The 21,743-nt window shown below is 38.3% G+C and overlaps 1 protein-coding gene across 1 annotated transcript; it reads left to right on the forward strand.

Annotated features, from left to right (window-relative positions):
- Positions 1–38: 38 nt before the first annotated feature.
- Positions 39–19,830, forward strand: LOC112051949 (telomere length regulation protein TEL2 homolog). Its single transcript, XM_052889125.1, has 11 exons — positions 39–227; positions 4,603–4,804; positions 5,132–5,260; positions 6,606–6,714; positions 7,106–7,231; positions 7,840–7,921; positions 11,318–11,460; positions 11,858–12,077; positions 13,774–13,925; positions 14,815–14,955; positions 15,687–19,830. The coding sequence occupies exons 1-11, from the start codon at positions 178–180 to the stop codon at positions 18,416–18,418; spliced, it is 4,086 nt and encodes a 1,361-aa protein (XP_052745085.1). The 5' UTR covers positions 39–177; the 3' UTR covers positions 18,419–19,830.
- The last annotated feature ends 1,913 nt before the right edge of the window (positions 19,831–21,743 follow it).

Genomic DNA, 21,743 nt, shown 5'->3' on the forward strand with positions numbered 1-21,743 from the left:
AAATTTATCAGAGGCACAAAATGTTTTTATCGCACTAGCAACACTTTAATACTCGCCATTTTGCGAGAATGTCAGCCAAATCATCATCCCGAGTTTTTATATGAAAAATTTATGTTGTTTTACGTGAAATTATTGTGATTTAGTTTTTGTACCGAAACATTACAACAGTGCAGCAAAATGGATCGATTTATAAGTATGTGGAAGGTCCGGGAGCTCGCAGATAAAGTGTAAGTAAAGACAATATTTTAGACTTATTTTATGTTAATTATTCACATCCTTCGCATTAAAACTAGTTATTTTTAGATTCATTAGACTATTTGTACAGATAGCTAGATGTTTTATCAAATTAATTGCTTTCAACGCTTTAAGTATTTGGGAAAACATTAACAAAAAATTTTACTTAATTTTAAGCATTTACCATCTTTTCTTATCATTTATAACCATTACTACTTATTAAGCATAAAGATAAGAAATGAGATTTGACAAGGTTTAACTTATGTTTACATAAAATATTTAATTGTACAACTTCTTAAAGGTTCTAATATTTACTTAACTATTAGACGGTGTTTGTTCTACATGCTAATCTTTTAAGCATAATAAGATGTAGTAATATTATAGTACTTAGTACTTAATAAATATACACACTATAGTAATTTAATTTTGATAAGTAAGTAATGATAAAAGTTTGAACTATGTTGTTAAGTTACATTGAATAGTAGATACACTACTTAGTTTCACCCACATAGATTCTGTTTCACTAAGATTAAAAGCAGCTTATATGTACTCTACTTTTTAATCTATCTCTATGCCAAATTTCATCCAGATTTGTTCTGCCTTTCTGGAGTAATAAAAAACCAAGTTAACTTATAATTATACTAACGTAGAGTGGAACTTTGTCTGCATAGAAATCCTGAATATGGCACATATAATGGCATATTGAATCCTAGCATAGACCTATTGTGCTAAAGCCTGCCCCCATAGACAATAGTCTATCTCACAGGAATAGGATCTATGCAAGTTTAGAGGCAGACTCAAAATAATAATTATTTTGAGTTTACTACAAGTTGGTATCATCATCATCATCATTAACAACCCATATTTGGCTCACTGTTGAACACAAGTCTCCTCTTAGAATAAAAAGGGTTAGGCCTTAGTCCACCAAGCTGGCCCATAGCAGGTTGGCAGACTTCACACACAGAGAATTAAGAAATTTTATATTCTTCATTATACTCTCATCTATACAGGTTTTCTCACAATGTAATTCCTTCACTGTTTGTGACATGTGATATTTAATTTATTTAAATGTAAGTTTGTATGTTTATATTTTAATCTTTTTGCATATAACTATCATCTGCAAGTGTAGATAGTTTGATAAACAATATAAACCTTGTTAGATTTACTGACCATTCAATGGAGTATCTATATTAATGTTTGTAAATTTACTTACTACACAATGAGTATACAATGATCAACTTACAATGACACCTTTGGTGTTTCTTAAGTAATTTTAAACATTACTCAGAAGGTATTATAATAATAATAGCTAGTCTGGAAAATGTTGTTCTGCCATAAAATTTATTTCACTAAAATAATGATAATAAATACAAATGGACGTAGTACTGCACACTAATAAAAAATAATAACTTCTAATATGCTTTTGATTTGATTTTGATGAAGGCAAAAGATACAATATTTAAAGAAAAAATCTGCTATAATTATTTTAATAATAAAAATAACTTTAAAAATTAAATTAATTTAAGTAACCTGACTGAATGATAAACAATTAAAATCAAGGTTTACAAGATAAAATTGTTGTTGAAGTCAAATTAAAATGTTGTCTATGTTACATGCTTTAATATTGGATCAATTAACAACAAATTGAAACATTTTGATCAAAATTGTGTTATCAGTTTAGGCATTAAAGCAGAACATATAGAAAATACAAACATAGATCACAAAAGTCATAACCCTCTCTTTTCTTTGCCAAATTAGCTTAAACAAGAGAAAAGAGCTGACTCAAATTGGATGTCTAGCCGTGCTGGGGGTTGCACCCTGGACTTAAATTAAGGCATTTCCACCTGCGTCAAAGAGGTTGTCAAAAGCAAAGTTAACTTGTTTATAGATTAGTGACAGTGGCGTGTGACATTCATTACTCCACTCTGATAACTGATAACACTGTTTTGGTGATAACAAGTCTTATCAGGTTGCAAAAATAGGAAGGAATCCAAACCAGTGCACGTTTTTTAAATCTGTGCATAGAGACTAGTGTTGAATTTGTTATTAATATATATATTAATTTGTTTATTATTTATTTTGCTATCATCCACAAAAAGCCATGCGACAACGCCACCCAGGTCCAAAAAAATACTCTCTATGTATGTTTCACCCGAAACTAGCATCCTCAGGAGATGTTGACTCTACTACAATGTGCAATTGCAAAAGAAATAAATCTATTCTATACTAATATTATAAAGAGGTAAAGTTTGTAAGTTTGTAACATTCTTTAAATGGGGTAATCTTCTGAACTACCGATTCAATTTCAAAAATTCTTTCACCAGTAGTATGCTACGTTATCGAGGAGTTGGCTATAGGCTATAATATATTTCCCTAGCCAAATCCCTCACATGAAGAGAATATAAACACTAGGTAGTATTGTAATCAGAGCATTCAGTATTCACTCCTTCGTTATCAGCACTCATACAAAGTGTGATTCCCTAAATATTGATAAAACATAGAATTAGACTGATAATGTAAGGACAAGGTTTGCTAATTTAAAATATCATGTCTGTTTTGTCATAGCATCTGTTTTATATTACTAGAGATTTGTTGTCATAGTAGAGTCCTTTTCATGAAAGAAGTCCCCCAGACGCGGCGCGGCGGCTAATGTCTTAATGGCGCTAATTGTCATTTGGTAATGGCGGTGTTATTGTCATTTGTCTAAGGCGCTGTCAATTGTGGATTTTCATCTTCCTCCTAATGAGTTTGCCTGCTTCCATTTTTGATTGCATCGTCACTTACTTGTGAAATAAAGTAAAATAAATTTATTGTAGAATAAGTAAAATTTAAAAAAATCTTCAATCACATAATACTTAATACTAGACGTATTGCATGTTCCTCGTTGATAATGTAACTTTGCATTGGTAAAATTATTTTTAAAATTGGTTAATTTTCTCAAAAATAGATAACCCTATGTTCTTGTCCAACGTTTTATTATTATCCAAATATACCAAAATTTATTAAAATCGGTTCAGTGATTTAGCCGTGAATGTAACAGATGGACAGACTTACTTTCGTTTATAATAGTATGGATACCAGTTACACAAGGTTAAACACTTAAACGTTATGCTTGTTTTAAACCATTACACAATGTCTCTGTAACCTTGATTGCCTTTATCTCTGAAACTTGTAGCTTGCAATATTTTTGGTTTTCGCAATATGATACGTATTTTTAACTCACCGTATTGTAAACTAGCGGACGCCCTCGACTCCGCCTCCGACGGCCTCCGTGGCGCAGTGGTATGCGCGGTGGATTTACATGACTGAGGTCCTGAATTCGATCCCCGGCTGGGCCGATTGAGATTTTCTCAATTGGTAGCTAGTTACCACCCAACCGACAAAGACGTAGTAGATTTAGCGTTCCGGTACGATGTAGTGTAGAAACCGAAAGCCCCGAAAGGAGATTAGATTTTCATCCTCCTCCTAACAAATTAGCCAGCTTCCATCTTATTAATTATAAAAAAAACTCCGTTCACTTGAAATTCTGTTACAAATCCCGCAGGTACCATGAATTTTTCTAGGATATAAAGTAGCCTATGTTCTGCTCCAAGAACCAATCGACTATACCAATTTTTATTCAAATCGGCTTACCCGTGAAATGGTGACAGACAGACTTAGTTTTGCATTTATAATATTAGTGTGAAATGCACAACCATACGGTATAATTACTTCATATGTATAGACAATGCTTCTAATACCCTAAGATCCAAATTAGAAATGAAGGTCGTTTCTAAATCTTCTACTATAAACTTGTTATTTTTACTACCTACGCCTGAGACTTCGTCCGCATAAAGTTCGTGTTTTATTTTTCGGATTATTTTTTATAATAATAAAGCCTATATGTTGCCTTTTCTTCTATCTGCCGGTGAAAGCCGCGTGAAAATCTTTTCAGTATCTCTAGAGATTAGCGTGAATCAAGATTCCCAAACTAGTTTTAACAACCCCTTGTTTCATGTTTAGTACTTTCAAGAGAAACGATAAATCAAAATGCGACTGATAAAATCTTAAATTCGAAAGCTGCATCAAAGCAGTACATTACTGGATGTAAATTTCAAGAAAAATTAACTTGAAAAAATTCAAGTTTAAAAAAAAAATTAAACTTGATGTTTTAATTTTTACAACTAATTTGTATTATTATTTTAGATGTGCAATATTATGTTTCGATTTAAACAAAAATGTTAGTGTCTTTGAGCCAATTTAAAAAAGGGTCACCTTTTCCAAATTGGGAAAAGCGTCCAAAGTTTGGGGACCCCTTTGGTGCTAATATGCAACCAGTGAAGTGAAATATTTTTATACTTAGAAAGTGTTTGTTTCCTCTGGTCCCAGGACCAACGTGGTGATGAACTACACGGAAGTGGAGGGCAAGGTGCGCGAGGCGACGTCGGACGAAGCGTGGGGGCCCACCGGCCAGCAGATGCAGGAGCTGGCGCTGGCCACCTTCACCTACGAGCACTTCCCGGAAGTCATGTCCATGCTGTGGCGGCGCATGCTGCACGACAACCGCGCGCACTGGCGCAGGACCTACAAGGTACACTTTACACTCGTTATTGTTATAAATGAGAAACAGAAGTGGAACTAATAGACTTCCCTGAGGGACTCCTTTCCATTTATGTCTTCTTTTTACATTCTATTCATTAAATGCTAGACGACAACCGCGCGCACTGGCGCAGGACCTACAAGGTAAACTTTACACTCGTTAATCATATGATTGAGAAACACAAATGGAACTAATAGAGTTCCCTGAGGGACTCCTTTAGACAGATTTTCAGTTATGTCTTCTCTTCTTTTTTTTTTACTCTTTACAAGTTAGCCCTTGACTACAATCTCACCTGATGTCACACCTTTGTGATTGCAGTGTCTTCTCCTGCTGAGCTACTTGGTGCGCAACGGCTCGGAGCGCGTGGTTACGTCGGCGCGCGAACACATTTATGATTTGCGATCTCTGGAGAATTACACTTTCGCTGACGAGCTGGGCAAAGATCAGGTGAAGACAGGCAATTTCAATTTCAATATTCCATATAAGAAAGCTTCCAATCTCCCCTCGTTACAATTAGAATATTAAATATGTAAACTTACCAACAGTTTAATAGATTGATAATGTTTGTAAATACATAATTATTTGTTGTAATTTTATTTTTATTAATAAAAAATCATCAAAAAATCATTGTCTGAGATGCAACATCATCAGTCTGATGATGTTGCATCTCAGACCAATTATTGTATAGGACCTGCCCTCGCTAGATGTTACTTTCTGTCAAAGTATATGATCAATGATCTATTGCCATTATAAAAACTGTCTCTAGTATCCATGTTTCATATTTGTAATAATTTATATCATATATATCGGTTAAAGAGCTCCATTTAATACTTATTGTGTAAAAATAGTGTAAAAACGGGTAAAAACTTCTTTAATAAAGCCTTTAATTACTGAATTTTATTAACAAAATATTATTGCAACATATCATTGACACTGGTTCTTTTCTTCAGCTTGCCCTCGGGCATAGGCCTCCTCCAGACATTTCCATAGATCTCTATCTCTTGCTTTCCTTCTCCATGTGTCTCCTGCTGTCTGTCTGAGGTCATCCTCCCATCTTTGGCAGGGGCGACCTCTTTTCCTTTTTCCTATCCTAGGATACCACTCTGTCACATCCCTGGTCCACTTATCCCTTTTATCCCGCATGAAGTGTCCTGTCCACTTCCACTTAAGCTTCTTAATTGTTACTGCCACATCTCTGACCTTGGTCTTGCTTCGGATAGTAGAGAGTCTGACTTTGTCTTGTTTTTTTATATGAAGCATGCTTCTTTCTAGATTATTTTGGCATGTTTTCAGTTTCATAATATTTTTCTCAGTCAGACCCCAGGTTTGGCAACCATAGGTTAAGCATGGCAAGATACAGGTGTTGAATACTTTAGACTTGTCTGATATAGGGATATCTTTATTTTTCATAACTTCCTTAAGGGACCAGTAGCTTTTCCAGGTGTTGCATATTCTCCTATCTATTTCCTTTGTGTTTTGTTCTCTCGGTGATATTGTTTGACCCAAATCAACATACTCCAATATGTTTGAACCCAACTTTATATCTTCTTTCTTACAATTAGCCATTACTTTTGTTTTGTTGGTGTTCATGTGTAAACCGACTTTCTCACTTTCTGTGGCTAGTTTAGTATAATATTTCCCAGAAAATGACAGACTATTTTATTTTGTTCGTAAGTTTGGGTGGGATATTGGTCCTTCTATAACTGATCTGAGTGTTGCACAGATAGAATCTGTCACTGTATTAAAGAACAAATTAAAATGAATGATGTAATTAACGATCGTATGTCTGTAGGGTATAAACGTGAGGCACAAGGTGCGCGAACTGATCGACTTCATACAGGACGACGAGAGGCTGAGGGAGGAGAGGAAGAAGGCCAAGAAGAATAAAGACAAATATATTGGTGAGTTAGTGCACGCATGTGCACATATGCATATGTGCACGCCGTTGAAAGGTGCGAATAGGTTGCGCATAAAAACGTAACGCTGTCATTCGTTCATCGAATTTTACTGCCCATATTTATTTCATGCTGGCGGTGTTACCTATATGAAAAATCGATTCTTAAGGAGTAAACTCCAAAAAGATTATAGTTTGTAGGGTTAAAGATGGTTAAAGACATCTTTAACCCTACGTCCATCGGCCACAAGTCCGGGATATCACTCAAGGTTATTCTCTGCCACTCGAGGGTTTATTGGTGAAATTCTTAGTGGGAATTGTTAGACCTGATAGGTCCCATTCAATAATATTGTTGTGCTCTTTAAATCCGCTTCTGATGTTTACCCTTTCCGGCGCAGGCATGTCGTCGGAAGCTGTAGTGATGGGCTCCCGGGGCGGCATGGGTGGGATGGGCGGCATGGGCGTGGGCGGCGGGGGCGGCGCTGGGGGCTGGGGCGAGTATAGCGACCGCAGCGGGGGATGGGGTGAGTAAGGCGTTCTTGTCAGGCTTGGCCTGGACGCTTTTGTCTTACTTAACTACTCCTTACTCCAAGTACTCAATTAATATTATTTAAATTAATTTTGATATGAGTCAACTATCCTATCCATTAGTATTTTGTAATTGAAGACAACCCTAACGTTGTTTGAATAGATGTAATGAAGATAAAAGCTGTAGGTAAATAAAACGGTAGGCTAATAATTTTGTTCGAACTGAATTGCGCCGTATTGTGTCGTACCGAAAGTCGCTATTTGTTTTAATGATGTTGCGAGTGAATCTTCTGTACTTGTACACATGTTTTCTGTGTTCTTGGTTTGATTCTTAGTAAAAGATCTGTAGGTATTAGAAACGACCTTCACCCATCTGTAATGGATGAAAAGTGTTTCATAACAAAAGTAACGTTGAAATATATGCTGCGAATAGGTTGCTTGAAAATTTATGGCCAAACTATCATTAATGACAGTTAATAATAGTTTGGCCAGGAACACAGACATTAATAACACAGACATGTAAATAAACATTACATTAGTAGCTGTTGGTCCTTTATCTTTTACAAACAAAAAATTCTAACAGTTGTGTAACTTCTGTTGCCAGATGAAAACAAAGAGAGAAACGATGAGGATGAGTACGAGAGAGAAGATTCAGACGGAGACTACGGACACAGGAAACCACAGAAGTGAGGATTACTAAGTTATTCTTTTTTTTTTTCAATTAAACCTCGAAAAGAAGGAAAGTAAAAGAAGTGAAGCTTTGAGAAATACGCCGAATACTTTAAAATATTTGTGATCTTGGCATTTATACGAGTATGTTACTAATATCCCGTGGTAGTAGTGAATGTGACCTCGGCCTCCGATTCCGGAGGGTGTGGGTTCAAATCTGGTCCGGAGCATGCACTTCCAACTTTTCAGTTGTGTATTTTAAGAAATTAAATATCACATGTCTCAAACGGTGAAGGAAAATCATCGTGAAGAAGCCTGCATACCTGAAAATTATTTTAAGTATAACATATATATAAATCAATGCCACATTTCGTTCTAATTTTATAACTCAAGAACCGGCTCACCTATCCAAACCAAATGTTTACGCTTTGTTCGGACTATTTAGTAGATGGTTTATGTAAAGTTTTCACAAAAGCGGTTCTTTATTTATTACATTTTTGTAACAAATGAATTTAGGGATAGAGTGGGGGTAGTGCAGGGAAGAATGGGGATGATGACTATACCAAAAATTTTCTTAGAAGTCTAATCACCAAAACAAACCCGTCTTGTCACTAAAATCACATATTTCACTTACGTTATACGTTATTTCTAAAGAACAAAGTGTCTAAATCCTTTATTATACGCGTACAGTACGAATTACACCAAAAACTACACCGAATTTACGATTTATTCACATTTATTTTCTGAAAAACAAAATCACAACGAGATTAATTTGCACAGCTTAACTACGATTACGGCAATTTGACATTTCGTAACGCTAGATTGTCTATGAAAAGCAAGGATGGGTAAATAACATCGAGCGTTAACTTATCGATAAATGATAATGAATGATTCTTTAATAATTGATATGTTGTTAGTTTAAAGATGGGAAAATGAAATATTTTATAATCATTTTATTTTAAAAAATAGTTTTTTAATAAAAATGTTATACAATACATATGCTCACGTTATTCTATAGCGTAAAAGATATCTTACGAATAGTAGCATTATTCAAACACTGGTATGGATAACATTATCTCAATACGATTTTTAATAAAAATCGTCAAATCAAGATTTTAACAAAAACTAGCAATGTAAATTTAATTTGCAAAATGCGCGCGATCAGCTGTTTTCCAAGAGGTCAAATAGGCAGGTCACGACTAATAGGTATCTATCTATACAAAGTCACAAACAAACTGCGCGACGTTGTATTGCCGACCGCCGCCGGTGCCGAGGAAAATAATTGCTATCTCTCTCTAACCTAAGCCACGCGGCGCGGTTAATAGGTATTTTCAAAATATTGAAACTTTAGGTCCTTTCGCTAGACGCTACGCTATTTTTTCTTTAGTTCGTGTTCGGCGGTCTGTTGACAAACAAACCAAAATTCAAAAACCTTTGTGTATGTTCTATGTTATGTTAGTAGTGATTTTCTGTAACGAATACTCATACAATTGTGTCGTTTGTATTGTGTGTGTTTGTGTGTGTTGACTGAGAAGTCTTGAAATGCTTAGATCAAATCAATTCAGTACTCATGAATATTGTACCTACTATGACGACAGAACGTCTCGTAAACGAGAAACAACCTGAAGTAAGTTAATTACCTGTACCTAGTTAAAAACTTGTAAAGTATAAAAAATAGGTATTAGATAGGTAAGTGTAGCCAGCCGATTTGCTGTCGATGCGTACGTACCTACTCGTACGTACACAGTAGATTGCGGAGCGTTGTTATCGCATTATTCGCTGTACATTGCGTGCTCAAAATTTTCAAAATCTGAATTTTCTCATTTCCCACGTAATTGTTATTTAAAATATCGTTGTGGAAACTAAATTTAACCTCTTCACGCAGTTTTCGGTATCATGTCCCTTACACCCAGTATGTACGTGGATACGTGCACACTTTTTTGAAGTATAAGCAAATCTTGGACGTTAGTACGTCCCCAAAAGATTAAAGAAAGAGACGGCCGCGTGACGCAGTGGGTAGTGACCCTGCTTTTTGCATCCACGGCTGTGGGTTCGATTCCCACAACTGGAAAATATTTGTGTGATGAACATGAGTGTATATAAGTATTTATATGTAGTATATAATTGTATATTAATACTATAATATCAACTATCTTAGCACCCATAACACAAGCTACTCTGTATGCTTACTTTGGGGCTAGATAGTGATGTGTATTGTTTAAGTATATTTATAATAATAATAAAAAAAGATTACCCCATTTCTTAACCACGCGTACCCATAGGCATAAACCGTGCACCGTTCACCGTTTGTGACACGTGATATTTAATTTCTTAAAATGCACACAACCGACAAACGTTAGTATACGTTCCCTTTTAAGATAACGTTGTATAGTAACGGATGTTTTAGTTTAGGTATTTCAGTTATAACGATACCTACTTAATATCGTTCCGATGCCCGCCGTTAACTTCTCAACCCTACTGATTGTCTTTGATTCATAGTCGGCCATTATTGTTGTGTTAAAAAGTCATCTAAGTAAATTTCGAGTATAGGTTTGAATATATTGATTTTTATGATACATTCGGCTAAATATTGTAAATGTTAACTAATTTATACATAAAAAGCAAAGATTGTCTGGATATTTGCAAAATAAATGAGATTATAAAATTTCAAAAACTATTAAAAATATTTTATCGTAATTAGATGAAAATTCATACAGTTTTAGCTTCCTTACATTAAATGTGACATTTTTTAATATATGAACTATGAGCATAAACGCACAAATAACAAAGATATTAGTAATTTTGTTTGAACGCGCATACAAATCTAACGATCATTACATTGCCTATGACGTCATTATTTCGAGCCATTTTGTATGGGGCGTTTTTCAGGGATCCGCGGCAGCGCCGCAAATCTGACTCTTTAAATCCCTGTAGCTCCGAAAGTAATGATCGCAGATACCCTGTTACTTTTACAAAATTGCTTTGCTATTAGTATACTCTTAATTTATATACAATTTAAAAAACTGTCATCATCCCTATTGTAAATAAGTCAAAGCGAAGCTTCAATGAGTCTGCTAGTAAGATATTGTTACGGAGAACCCTATTACTACAGACATAGGGTTCATAATTGTTCGCCCATATTGAATTGTTAACCATTTGAGATAAGGCCATAAAAGGCTGTTAACTTCAAAACGAAGTGGAGTGAACATCAAGTGATACCAGTGATACAAGTGACCAATAGTGAACTCAACTACGGTTTTGGACAGCAAATTGCCTACGTTTGGAAGTGTGTATTGACTCGGATTAAGGAGTGGAATAAAGTTTTATAAGAGTCACCAGGTGTTTAATACCAAATCCTCAAACCCTAGTTCGTAACACTATATGTATGTATGTATGTATGTTTGTTTGTCCAGAGAGAACGTGTACCGCGACGCGGAGGTGATAGCGGAGAGCCCGCCGCGCAGCGAGCGCGCGCGCGACGGGAAGGCGCTCAGCATCAGCCTGCGCAGCCCGGCGCGGCAGAAACCCACCACGCCGGTCAAGAAGATCGACCTGGGTAATTGTTTATAATAATAATAATAATAATATAATTTATTTATTGCTTAAATATAATATTTTGACGGCCTCCGTGGCGCAGTGGTATGCGCGGTGGATTTACAAGACGGAGGCACTAGGTTCGATCCCCGGCTGGGCAGATTGACATTTTCTTAATTGGTCCAGGTCTGGCTGGTGGAAGGCTTCGGCCGACCCTACCGGCAAAGACGTACCGCCAAGCGATTTTGCGTTCCGGTACGATGCCGTGTAGAAACCGAAAGGGGTGTGGATTTTTATCCTCCTCCTCCTTACAAGTTAGCCCGCTTCCATCTAAGACTACATCATCACAGGTGAGATTATAGTCAAGGGTAAACAATAAAAAAAAAATCTCATACAAAGTACTATATTAACGTTTCCAGGCGCAGCGGCGTCATACGGCAAATCGTTCCCCGCTCCCGCGTCCGCGTCCGCTTCCGCGCCCGCGCCCGCCGCCGCTCCGCCCAACACGCACAAGTCGCAGGAGCTGCTCGACGACCTGTTCAAGACGTGCGCCGCGCCCTCGCCCGCGCCCACGCCCACGCGCGCCCACGACGCGCACGCACCCGTGGGCGCGCTGCTGGAGGATGACTTTGATCCTCGGTATGTTGATCCACTTATTAGCCAGTTTTAATGGCATAGTTGATTCAATGGCTGTACCATCACCATGATCGAATGGAAGGATATAAATGCACTGCCTACCCTGAGGACGCATTACAACCTGTATTTGTATAAGAATTTTTAATTTTGTATAATTTGTGTATATTGCTTACCTTAGTTAATGATCTTGTGCACACCACTGTCCAGTAGAGATACTTAAAATGAAATGAAATGAACTTTATTTGCCTTAATACACTTAATAAATATACAGGATGGATACAAAATATAAAGTCACAGTGTATTGCCATATAAATGGCGCGCAAATTTTACAATTTATATGATTGTTTGAGTATATATTACTTTCCCACAATCATACAATTGTTTTAATTAAGTAATACAATTTAAATTTGAAATAAGCATAAAATTAGGTACTGAGTTTTTCGATGAGGTTTACTGAGACGAGATGTTACTCCCCCATGCCTCACAGAGCATGTGAAGCAGTCGGTCCGGTGATTATCATTCACCAACAGAGTGGTGGGTTTAAGCTCTATATCCCTTCTCCTATGCGAAAGGAGGCCTGGCTCTGTAGTAGACTGATAGCTCAGACCAATTACATATGGACCAGTATTGGACTCAAGTTCACCAACAAAGTTGTCAGTAATTTTTTATGATGGACGAGGTAAACTCACACATCGAAAATATTTAACACCAATAAATATATTGTGTCTTTACACTACATACAACTATAAAGTTAATTAGCAATATATACATTTAACTTTTACACAGACTAACTAACACATTGCTTAACACACGTTACACAGATTATTACATTACTTGATCAATGTTTTGCTGTTCTGGCTGAAGAATCGATTGTTTTTGGTATTTATTACAAATCTGATACAAATAACTCAAATAAAAATTAAAAATACTTAATTTTTTAGTAAACTACAACTTGTTGACCGTTTTTTATTTTATTTACCACAATGAAATATCGATTCTATAGAAATATTTTTTTTTTTTAAAAGAATATTTGCCATGACCAATATTCCCATTCCCCTCCAACTAGTCGGGAAAGACTGTGCTAGGAGTGGATATGACAATAGACCAACAGGGTGATGATCGAACCACCACCCCTCGGTAATGAGTCCGACCGCTCTTACCGTTGAGCTATTGAGGCTATTTTATATTTAATTTATATAAACGCGTTTCTTGATCTTTGTCAGAGGGAGGGCGTCTAGCGAGTCAGTTCCTTTTGTAATTGGTCTAAGACTGATAATGACGATGATGATAAAATTGAAAAAAAAACCCTATGGAAAATCAAAATGAAAATCGTTATTTTCAATTTTGTATTAGAACCTTTGTCACTTACTGATATCATGTCAATGTTTTTTATTCTCTACAAGTTAGCCCTTGATTACAATCTCACCTGATGGTAAGTGATGATGCAATCTAAGATGGAAGCGGGCTAACTTGTTAGGAGGAGGATGAAAATCCACACCCCCTTTCGGTTTCTACACGACATCGTTCCGGAACGCTAAATCGCTTGGTGGAGCCAGACCTGGACCAATTAAGAAAACCTCAATCGGCCCAGCCGGGGATCGAACCCAGGATCTTCGTCAAGTAAATCCACCGCGCACACCACTGCGCCACGGAGGCCGAAATGTAGAAACTGATGATGATAATAAAAGTGACATTCCAGTGCGGGCGAGCCCAAGCCGGCGCCGAAGCCCGAGGCGGAGTTCGGGGACTTCGCCAACGCCTTCGGAGCCCCCGCAGAGGCGCCCGGCAGCTTCGCCGACTTCAGCGCCTTCGACAACAACAACCCGCCGCCCGCCGCCACTGCGCCACCGGGTACATACGTGCTTTGTTTTTTTTTTAATTTTCTACTAGTTATCCCTTGACTACAATCTCACCGGATGGTAAGTGATGATGTAGTTTAAGATGGAAGCGGGCTAACTTGGTAGGAGGAGGATGAAACACATCTTAGTCGTTATCAACCCAAATACAGCTCACTGCTGAGCTCGAGTCTCCTCTCAGAATGAGAGGGGTTAGGCCAATAGTCCACCACGCTGTCCCAACGCGGATTGGCAGACTTTACACACGCAGAGAATTAAGATAATTCTCTGGTATGCAGGTTTCCTCACGATGTTTTCCTTCACCGTTTGAGACACGTGATATTTAATTTCTTAAAATGCACACAACTGAAAAGTTGGAGGTGCATGCACCGGACCGGATTCGAACCCACACCCTCCGAAATCGGAGGCAGAGGTCATATCCACTGGGCTATCACGGAACGTTAAATCGCTTGGCGGTACGTCTTTGCCGGTAGGGTGGTAACTAGCCACGACCGAAGTAAAACGGACCAAAATCCTTATCCTCCCCTACACCTATTCTATACCTACCTTATCCAACCTGATCTGTACCCCCACCCTATCCCTTCCCATCCCTACACTACACCTATTATAAACCTACCCTACCCCTATCCAACCGGATCTCTACACCTATACCTTCCCCCTACCCTACATCTATTTCACCCCTGAATGAATGGAGAAGATTGACATATTTTGCCGACCCCATTTATGTGGGATAAGGGAAAGGAGGACTTTAGTTAACTCTTCCTCGTAAATCTATCTATTACTGAAAACTACATTAAAATTCGAATAGTTTAAAAGTTCTAAACACACATACAGCGGAAGCGACTTCATTTTTTACTATGAGTAATTTACACTTCAATTTGCAGCCGCCCCGGCATCGAACCTGGATCTCCTGAGCGAGCTGAGCGCTCCCCCCACTTCGCCGCCGAGCTCGATGGGCTTCGACCTGGACTCCCTCTCCGGACAGTTCGCCGGCGCCAGCCTGGCGCCCACGTTACAACCTACTGGTGAGTGGTTATCATATCGCCTCATTCAGGAAATATATCAAATACATGAATTTTACAAATATTTCTAACAAGAAACACTAAAAAATAACAAACGCACATGTTTACAAGGAAATAATTGTAAAAAGGAGATGAAATTTTTTTTGTTGTAAAATAAGGATATGGTATATAATTTTCATTATAAAATTAAAAATATATATAGAAAAAACTAAGCATATATTACATAGACCTTAGTTTGCTGTGGGAGACTAAGGGTTCATTTACACAAGCAGCACGTTGCCAACAGCAGCTGGCAACTGCTGTCGACTGCAGTCGTCGGTAGCAGTTGCTGCTCGTGTAAATGAACTGTAACATTTCAAAGAACCACAGTATAAAAGTGAATAAATATTTATGAACTAACTAAAAATGGCTGTGTGCCTATTACAAACATTAATTTTTTTCCTTTTTATAAAGTTAGATTAACTCATAAACAATCATAAGTTAGTACTCATAAACAATGTATACTTCAAGAAAACCGTATAAATGCGTCCTCGTCTTGTATCACATGAAGGGAACATCTTTGTATATAAATTATGATTCTCCTAATATATCCTTAACCTCATGAAATATATGTGACAAATATGTACTATCGCTTTTGTAGTCTCAGATCGCCTAGCTATTACGTTTAGTGCATAGAGAACTTGGTGTTTGATCATATTTAACTTTGGGCACATTCAGGAATTCTTTTTTTACAGGAGATAAGCTGCGCGCAGACAAACACACGACCGACCTGATGCTATACATTAGGAACTTTATAGACACGCTGCGAGCTATCGAACGAATCAAATCGCAAAACGAAGTGCTCAACGTACTCAGCTGTTTTGATAACGTAAAGAGATACCTCCCTGGACCGTTGACTGTCCAGAAAGTCATGAGTCACGACCAAAAAATTATAAAAACAGAAGTGATTGACTTGTATTCAGAGTTATTGGGGTCAGTGGTGAGGATCATGCTGCCTCACTGGCCCTCTTTCCAAGAGGAAGCGACGTATTTGTTCACGATGGAAGAGGGTTTTCAGATCAGTCACGAAATACTCGCAAATCTGTGCGGATTTCTCAAGGACGAGCGCAACAATCTCGTTTTAGAAGCTCTGACCATGATCACGCTGAAGTACGTGAGGAGCGATGCAATCCTGGCTTCGATACTCGATTGCAGCGTCGATGTTTCGTGCCGAAATAATTTGGAAATGCAAACAGAGTGGGAAAATTATATCCAATTGTTGGCAACGCTGCCAGAGAGGGTGGCGAACATGTTGAAAACCAAAACGCCGAAGGAGTTTTCGTATGAAAACTATTCGTTCGTGCTCTTATTCCATATAGTGAGGAGCATTGATTTTATGGCGGAATGCAGTTTCCGCGAAGGCACGCAATTCGACTTGACGTACTTGGCGCTTTTGGTCTCCAAATTTATAACGAATTACAGTCTGAGCGACTCGGAAGGCATTTACAAGTTAGTCGACGTCTTAATCGCTTGGACAGACAACAACAGTTCGGATTCTTGCAAATTTGTGAGGAGAAAACTGATCCAGACTTTGCTCAATCGGATAAATCGACAGGCGATCGATAAAATATCGCTCGTCATACTGAAAAGGAGTCCGATAAATTACAGAAACAGGGACCAATGTATCCGATATTTACTCGGCAACAATATCGATTCCAACAAAGATTGGCACGAAATATTGACGTTCAGAGTGCCGTTTTACGTGCACCCGAAGAGTTTCACAGATACGACGATACCGGAAAACTTGATCTATTACGTGTCGATTAGTAAAAATTCGCACGACATTCTGACAGAATTGGTTCTGAGGCTGGCGAAGACTTGGGCCGACGTGCACCTGAACAACATAGCGAACATAGAGCACCACATGCACACGTGCGTGCTGCTGGTGCTCGCCGTCAAATACCGCGTCGTCATATGGAGGCAGCGGAAAAGCGCGTGGGACGTCAACGACATCAAGAAGATCTTGTACAAGGGCATGTCGAAACATCTGGACGTGATTTCCGAAGATTTCAGATGCGCGGGAATGGCCACCGTTGAAATATTACTCAAAATGTTGGTAGAAGTCGACGACTCGGACAAGAAAGCGGTGGAACTGTTGAACTTCAAATTGGACGAGTTGGGCCCGCGTTGCGTCGAAATATACGAGACATTGAAGAACGTAACGCAGAAATGTCTGATAGTCGATAAATTGAAGAAACCGAACACCACCGTGAGAGTCATAAACGTCAAAGATATTTTGGATGAAGTCGCCGAAAGGATATCTGGCAAAATCGAGGCGCCGGTCCACAACACGATAGTGACCTGCGCCGTGAAGGGACCGGAACAGACCAAAGAAATCGTTAAGACTATAATATCGGCCAAATTGGACGCTCTAGGTAAAAGACAACAAGTGGAGGAGTTGGATTCGGACGACGACTTGCAACCTTACGACATGAGCAACGACGTGCCGACTGCGGCCAGGAAGAAGCCCAAATATCTGCGCGATTTGATCGAAACACTCAACGACGGGAACGATCAAGAGTCGTTCGAAGCGGGGCTGGCGGTCGCGGAAGAGTTGATCAAACAGCAACTCAAGAATGAGGACAAGAAGCTGGCGACCGAGCTTTTAGACCTTTTCGTGCATTTGGAGGAAAAGTTCTACGTCATTGAATTCATGGCGATAAAGTTGAACATAGCCGCGGCCATAGTGTGCAGTCATCCGGCCGCGTGCGCCGTGCATCTCTGCAAGGAGATCCACTCCGACGTCGGCCGATACTCGATATCGACCAAGATGTTCATGCTCGACATACTGTCGGAGGCCGTAGTCAAAATAACCGCCATAAAAAAGCAAGAGGACACAGTGTACACGGGCCCGCAGAATGTGCTCAAAGAGACTCCCAGAGAAGAGATCATGAGACGGCGGCTGTTGAGCAAAACTAAATATTTCCATTCGTACCAACAGCATCCATTCGCGAAGTTGACGAAAAACGAATTCGCGGCCGTGTCGGACTATTTCTTCTATCCGCTGGTCAACGGTTTCGGTGATCGCCAGTTGACCTTGAGCCATCACAACACCAAACAAGACGTCGAGAGTCTTTTGCTGTTGAAGTATCTATCCACTGTGGGCACTATAATCATCGCTTCGGCGAACTGTCCGAAATGTCTCGTTTACTGCCGAGAAATTTTGCAGATGATATTGTATTTGAGGTTCACGCCCGACCCAAAGATCCAGTTGTGCGTGATATCTCTGATCGCCACGGTCATAGCGGCTCTGCCCGACTCTATTCTGAGGGAAGAGTTCGGCGACACGATCATGGAGTTGTCGGCGTGGCTGGTCGACCTGATGACCAACGGCGACCTGACCAACAGACTGGGCGGGCCGAAGTCCGAGTCGGTGATCTATGCCGGCGAAGTGTTGCATGTGATCGAGGGTATCATGGCACTGTAGACAACGATATTTCATACTAGCGGACACCCGCGACTTCGTTAGCCCTTTGACCCCATTAATCCGACCCTTTTGCAAAATCTGTTCTTAGTGGACGCCTACTATAAGCTACCTTCAAAGATCATATACTTTGACACAAAAGTAACGTCTAGCGAGGCAGGTCCTTATGTAATTAGTCTGATAATGACGTCATTACGACATGACAATCAGAGGATATAATTGAAAATTATGACGTTTTGAATTAAAAAGAAAAATAATCTTCAAATTTGAAATTTTAAAGAAACGTAATATAAAGTGTATGTACTAATGCTACTATTGTAATGGTTCTCTAGAGTAAGATAATCGAGCAACTAATTGAGAAACTCTATTGACGACTCTAAGTTGACGAAGTAAGATACTAAGTTAAGTGTAGTTATAAATTGAAGTATTTCATACAAATCAGATATTTATGCTTTAAATGCTTTGCTTTGCATTTTCGGGTAATTTAAGTCATAAACTACTATTGATATAGGCAAACCACATCAGGCTTCGTCCGCACAGCACAGGGGAGGGGGGAGGGGGTTAAGGTTTATACGACATTTATACACGAACAAAATTTTCCCTACGTCTTCAAATTAAAGTCACCACAACAAACTCAGCCAGGGTTTATTTTTGTTATTTATCATCATTTTATAAATATATCTAGAACTACGTACACAATTATAATATAGTTAAATTCAATACCAAATTTTTTTATCGTTTATATAATCTTTAACACTTTAATGAGATTTTTCTATATTCTATATTCGATAAAAAACTTTAAACATGTTGAGAGACATGCCCGTGGTTTCATGTGTCATCATCATTGACCTCTTATAATAAAAGAACGAACAATCATGTAGAAAAAGTCACTTTAAAACTGGCCAATTTTGCTTTGGCACTTTTAGTAATTGGTAATTGGTAAACAAATTATACCTTAAAGCATTTAAACAGAATCCAATATTCAATAAAATTCCAAATTCAGAGCAAATTCAACTTTAACAATTGGTTTTAGGGTTTAATTCGCAAATGCGACTACTTGAATTGAGTGCCAAGAAGTTGTGTTTTGACACTCATTGAGTGTGGACGTTTTTTGCCGCTGATTCTTACATTTTTAGATAACTTATCAGCAATCGCCCTTAAACAACCCCCCACCCCCCCCATGCACGGCGCGGATGAATATTTAGGTAGTTTGCCAATAAATATTTAGATCTTACGTCCGACTAATCACAAGCGCAGTTTTAAAGAACTGTTGTGATTGGTCACACGTAATTCGTATTTCGTAGCATTTATTATCTAATAAGTGTAGCTAGTTCATAAGTTACTTTATGATTGTAATTTTATCTGTAATTCCCACCATGAGGCGATCATGAGAATAAATTATTTTTAATGTTCAATATTTATTATTTATTTTAAACCCCACCTTACATTTGTCACATATATTTTATGTTAAAGTAATTAGCGAAAACTGACTCCAAACTACAAATATCATGATTTTTAAATACTCAATCGAATAAGCAATTAACTTTACCTTTTTGTTTTTATTTTTTTTTGTTTATTTATTTTTTTTACCCAAAACACAGGTCTTCAACCGACACCGGTTGGCCTCCTCCAACCGATGTCCGCCCAACAGCAACAACAAACCCAACAGCCAACCAACAACAATCAGGTGAAACCTTCGACGAAATTGGGTGCGACTTGGGCCGACACATCCGGCGCTATAAACATAGACGTGGACAATCTCCTAGCTCCAAGGTCACCCAAAGCTGGTCCGGCTCCTTCGATAAACCAACTAAAGTCCAGTCCAAATAGTCCAGCGCACAAGTTGCCAGCAGGCTTGGGGCCAATGAATTGGCAAACTCCGATCAACAACAATTTCCAGCCAAGCTTTCAGAACATGCAGAACAATCACGCATTCATGAATCAAGACAATTTGCTCCAATGATATTTGTATTTGGCAGATGTTTGCCAAACGGGTTGAGACGGCTTTCGGGCGATTGGGGCGTGGGTGTGAGAGAGACGTAGCATGCCGTCGGTCGCGTGGGGGAACGAGATGGTTGCGGACTTTTTGTAGTGTTTTGTAAAAACCGTTTATGCTAAGGATGCTCAAAAAAGCTTAACATTCCATTTTAGTTTCAAAACAGTTTAGTTCTCGTTCGCTCACTTTCAAATTACCTCAAATGATAATTTTTGTAATCGTAAATTCCATGTTTATTAAGCATTGCTGACGGAAGTCTTTAAGCCAGGCTTAAGCTTAGTCGTTTTCGCGACTGTCCAGTTGCTCAAACTATTTTAAGCTAGGCGATAAGACAGTAAATCTATTGTGTCTAACTTGCTTGAGCAATTTAATGCAAAAATAGTGCGACCAAGACAGCGATATATTTTGCAAGTGAGCGACAGAGACAATACAATTTTGTCTCAGTAGAAAGTCCCCGTCGCCCTTAAAGCCGCGCGTATAATTTAATAGGTATTTTCAAAATGGTGGGTTTCTTAATTTTTATACGATTTTGATATTAAATAAAATGAAAACGGAGTCGAGTCGTTGGGGGCCCCACCGTGTGCGTGACGTCACCAAAGTTGGAGCTGTGCCAATTTGTGCAGTTACTGACGTCACAGATATCATTTGTTGACAAGTTATCGACATATCATAAATGCCGTTCCAAAATCTATGACAAAATTATTTTTCGTCAATTTTTTTTTTTTTAATTTGCCCAATTTTTTGTGCTTGACCTGGATTAGCCTATAATCTATTTAAGCAACTGCTTATGGCATCCAGTCTAGCTAGGCACTACAGACGACCGACAATACGTTCGAAACCTTGAATAAGAGCACACAAAAGTAAAAGATATTTCAAATTTTACAATAACTGACATTGGTTGATACATATTCTGCCTGATGTGGTTACGTATTATGATTTTTATTTATTTGTAGGGGATTCCCTTAAATTATTTATTGTTATCTGGCTCCACTGAACTACTGAAACATTTAAATATTGTGCTAATATAAAAGATAATAACTGGATTCTTTGATTCATTTATATTTTTTTCTTCAATGTTTTGTTAAATTCAAAGTAAAAATTAATTTACTCGGTGAGTACTTGTGTTAATTTTTATTTTATCTCCGCAAATGACATTTATGAATCAATAAATAATTTTGTCAGATTTGTTGCAACTAAAAATAGAGAAATTTAGTCATATATCGCACAAATTATAACGGTAACCTTGGACTTGAATTACATTTCCAACTTTGGTGTGCCGCCGCAAGCTATTGTACAGAGGTGCATATCAACGTATATATCACAACATGATAT

This window comes from Bicyclus anynana, chromosome 24 (assembly GCF_947172395.1).
Source record: "Bicyclus anynana chromosome 24, ilBicAnyn1.1, whole genome shotgun sequence".
NCBI lineage: Eukaryota > Metazoa > Arthropoda > Insecta > Lepidoptera > Nymphalidae > Bicyclus > Bicyclus anynana.

Coding starts and splice junctions, on each gene's coding strand:
- LOC112051949 (XM_052889125.1), top strand. CDS start 178: ATGGATCGATTTATAAGTATGTGGAAGGTCCGGGAGCTCGCAGATAAA. Junction 228..4,602: donor CGGGAGCTCGCAGATAAAGT/GTAAGTAAAGAC, acceptor CTCTGGTCCCAG/GACCAACGTGGTGATGAACT. Junction 12,078..13,773: donor GAGGATGACTTTGATCCTCG/GTATGTTGATCC, acceptor GTGACATTCCAG/TGCGGGCGAGCCCAAGCCGG.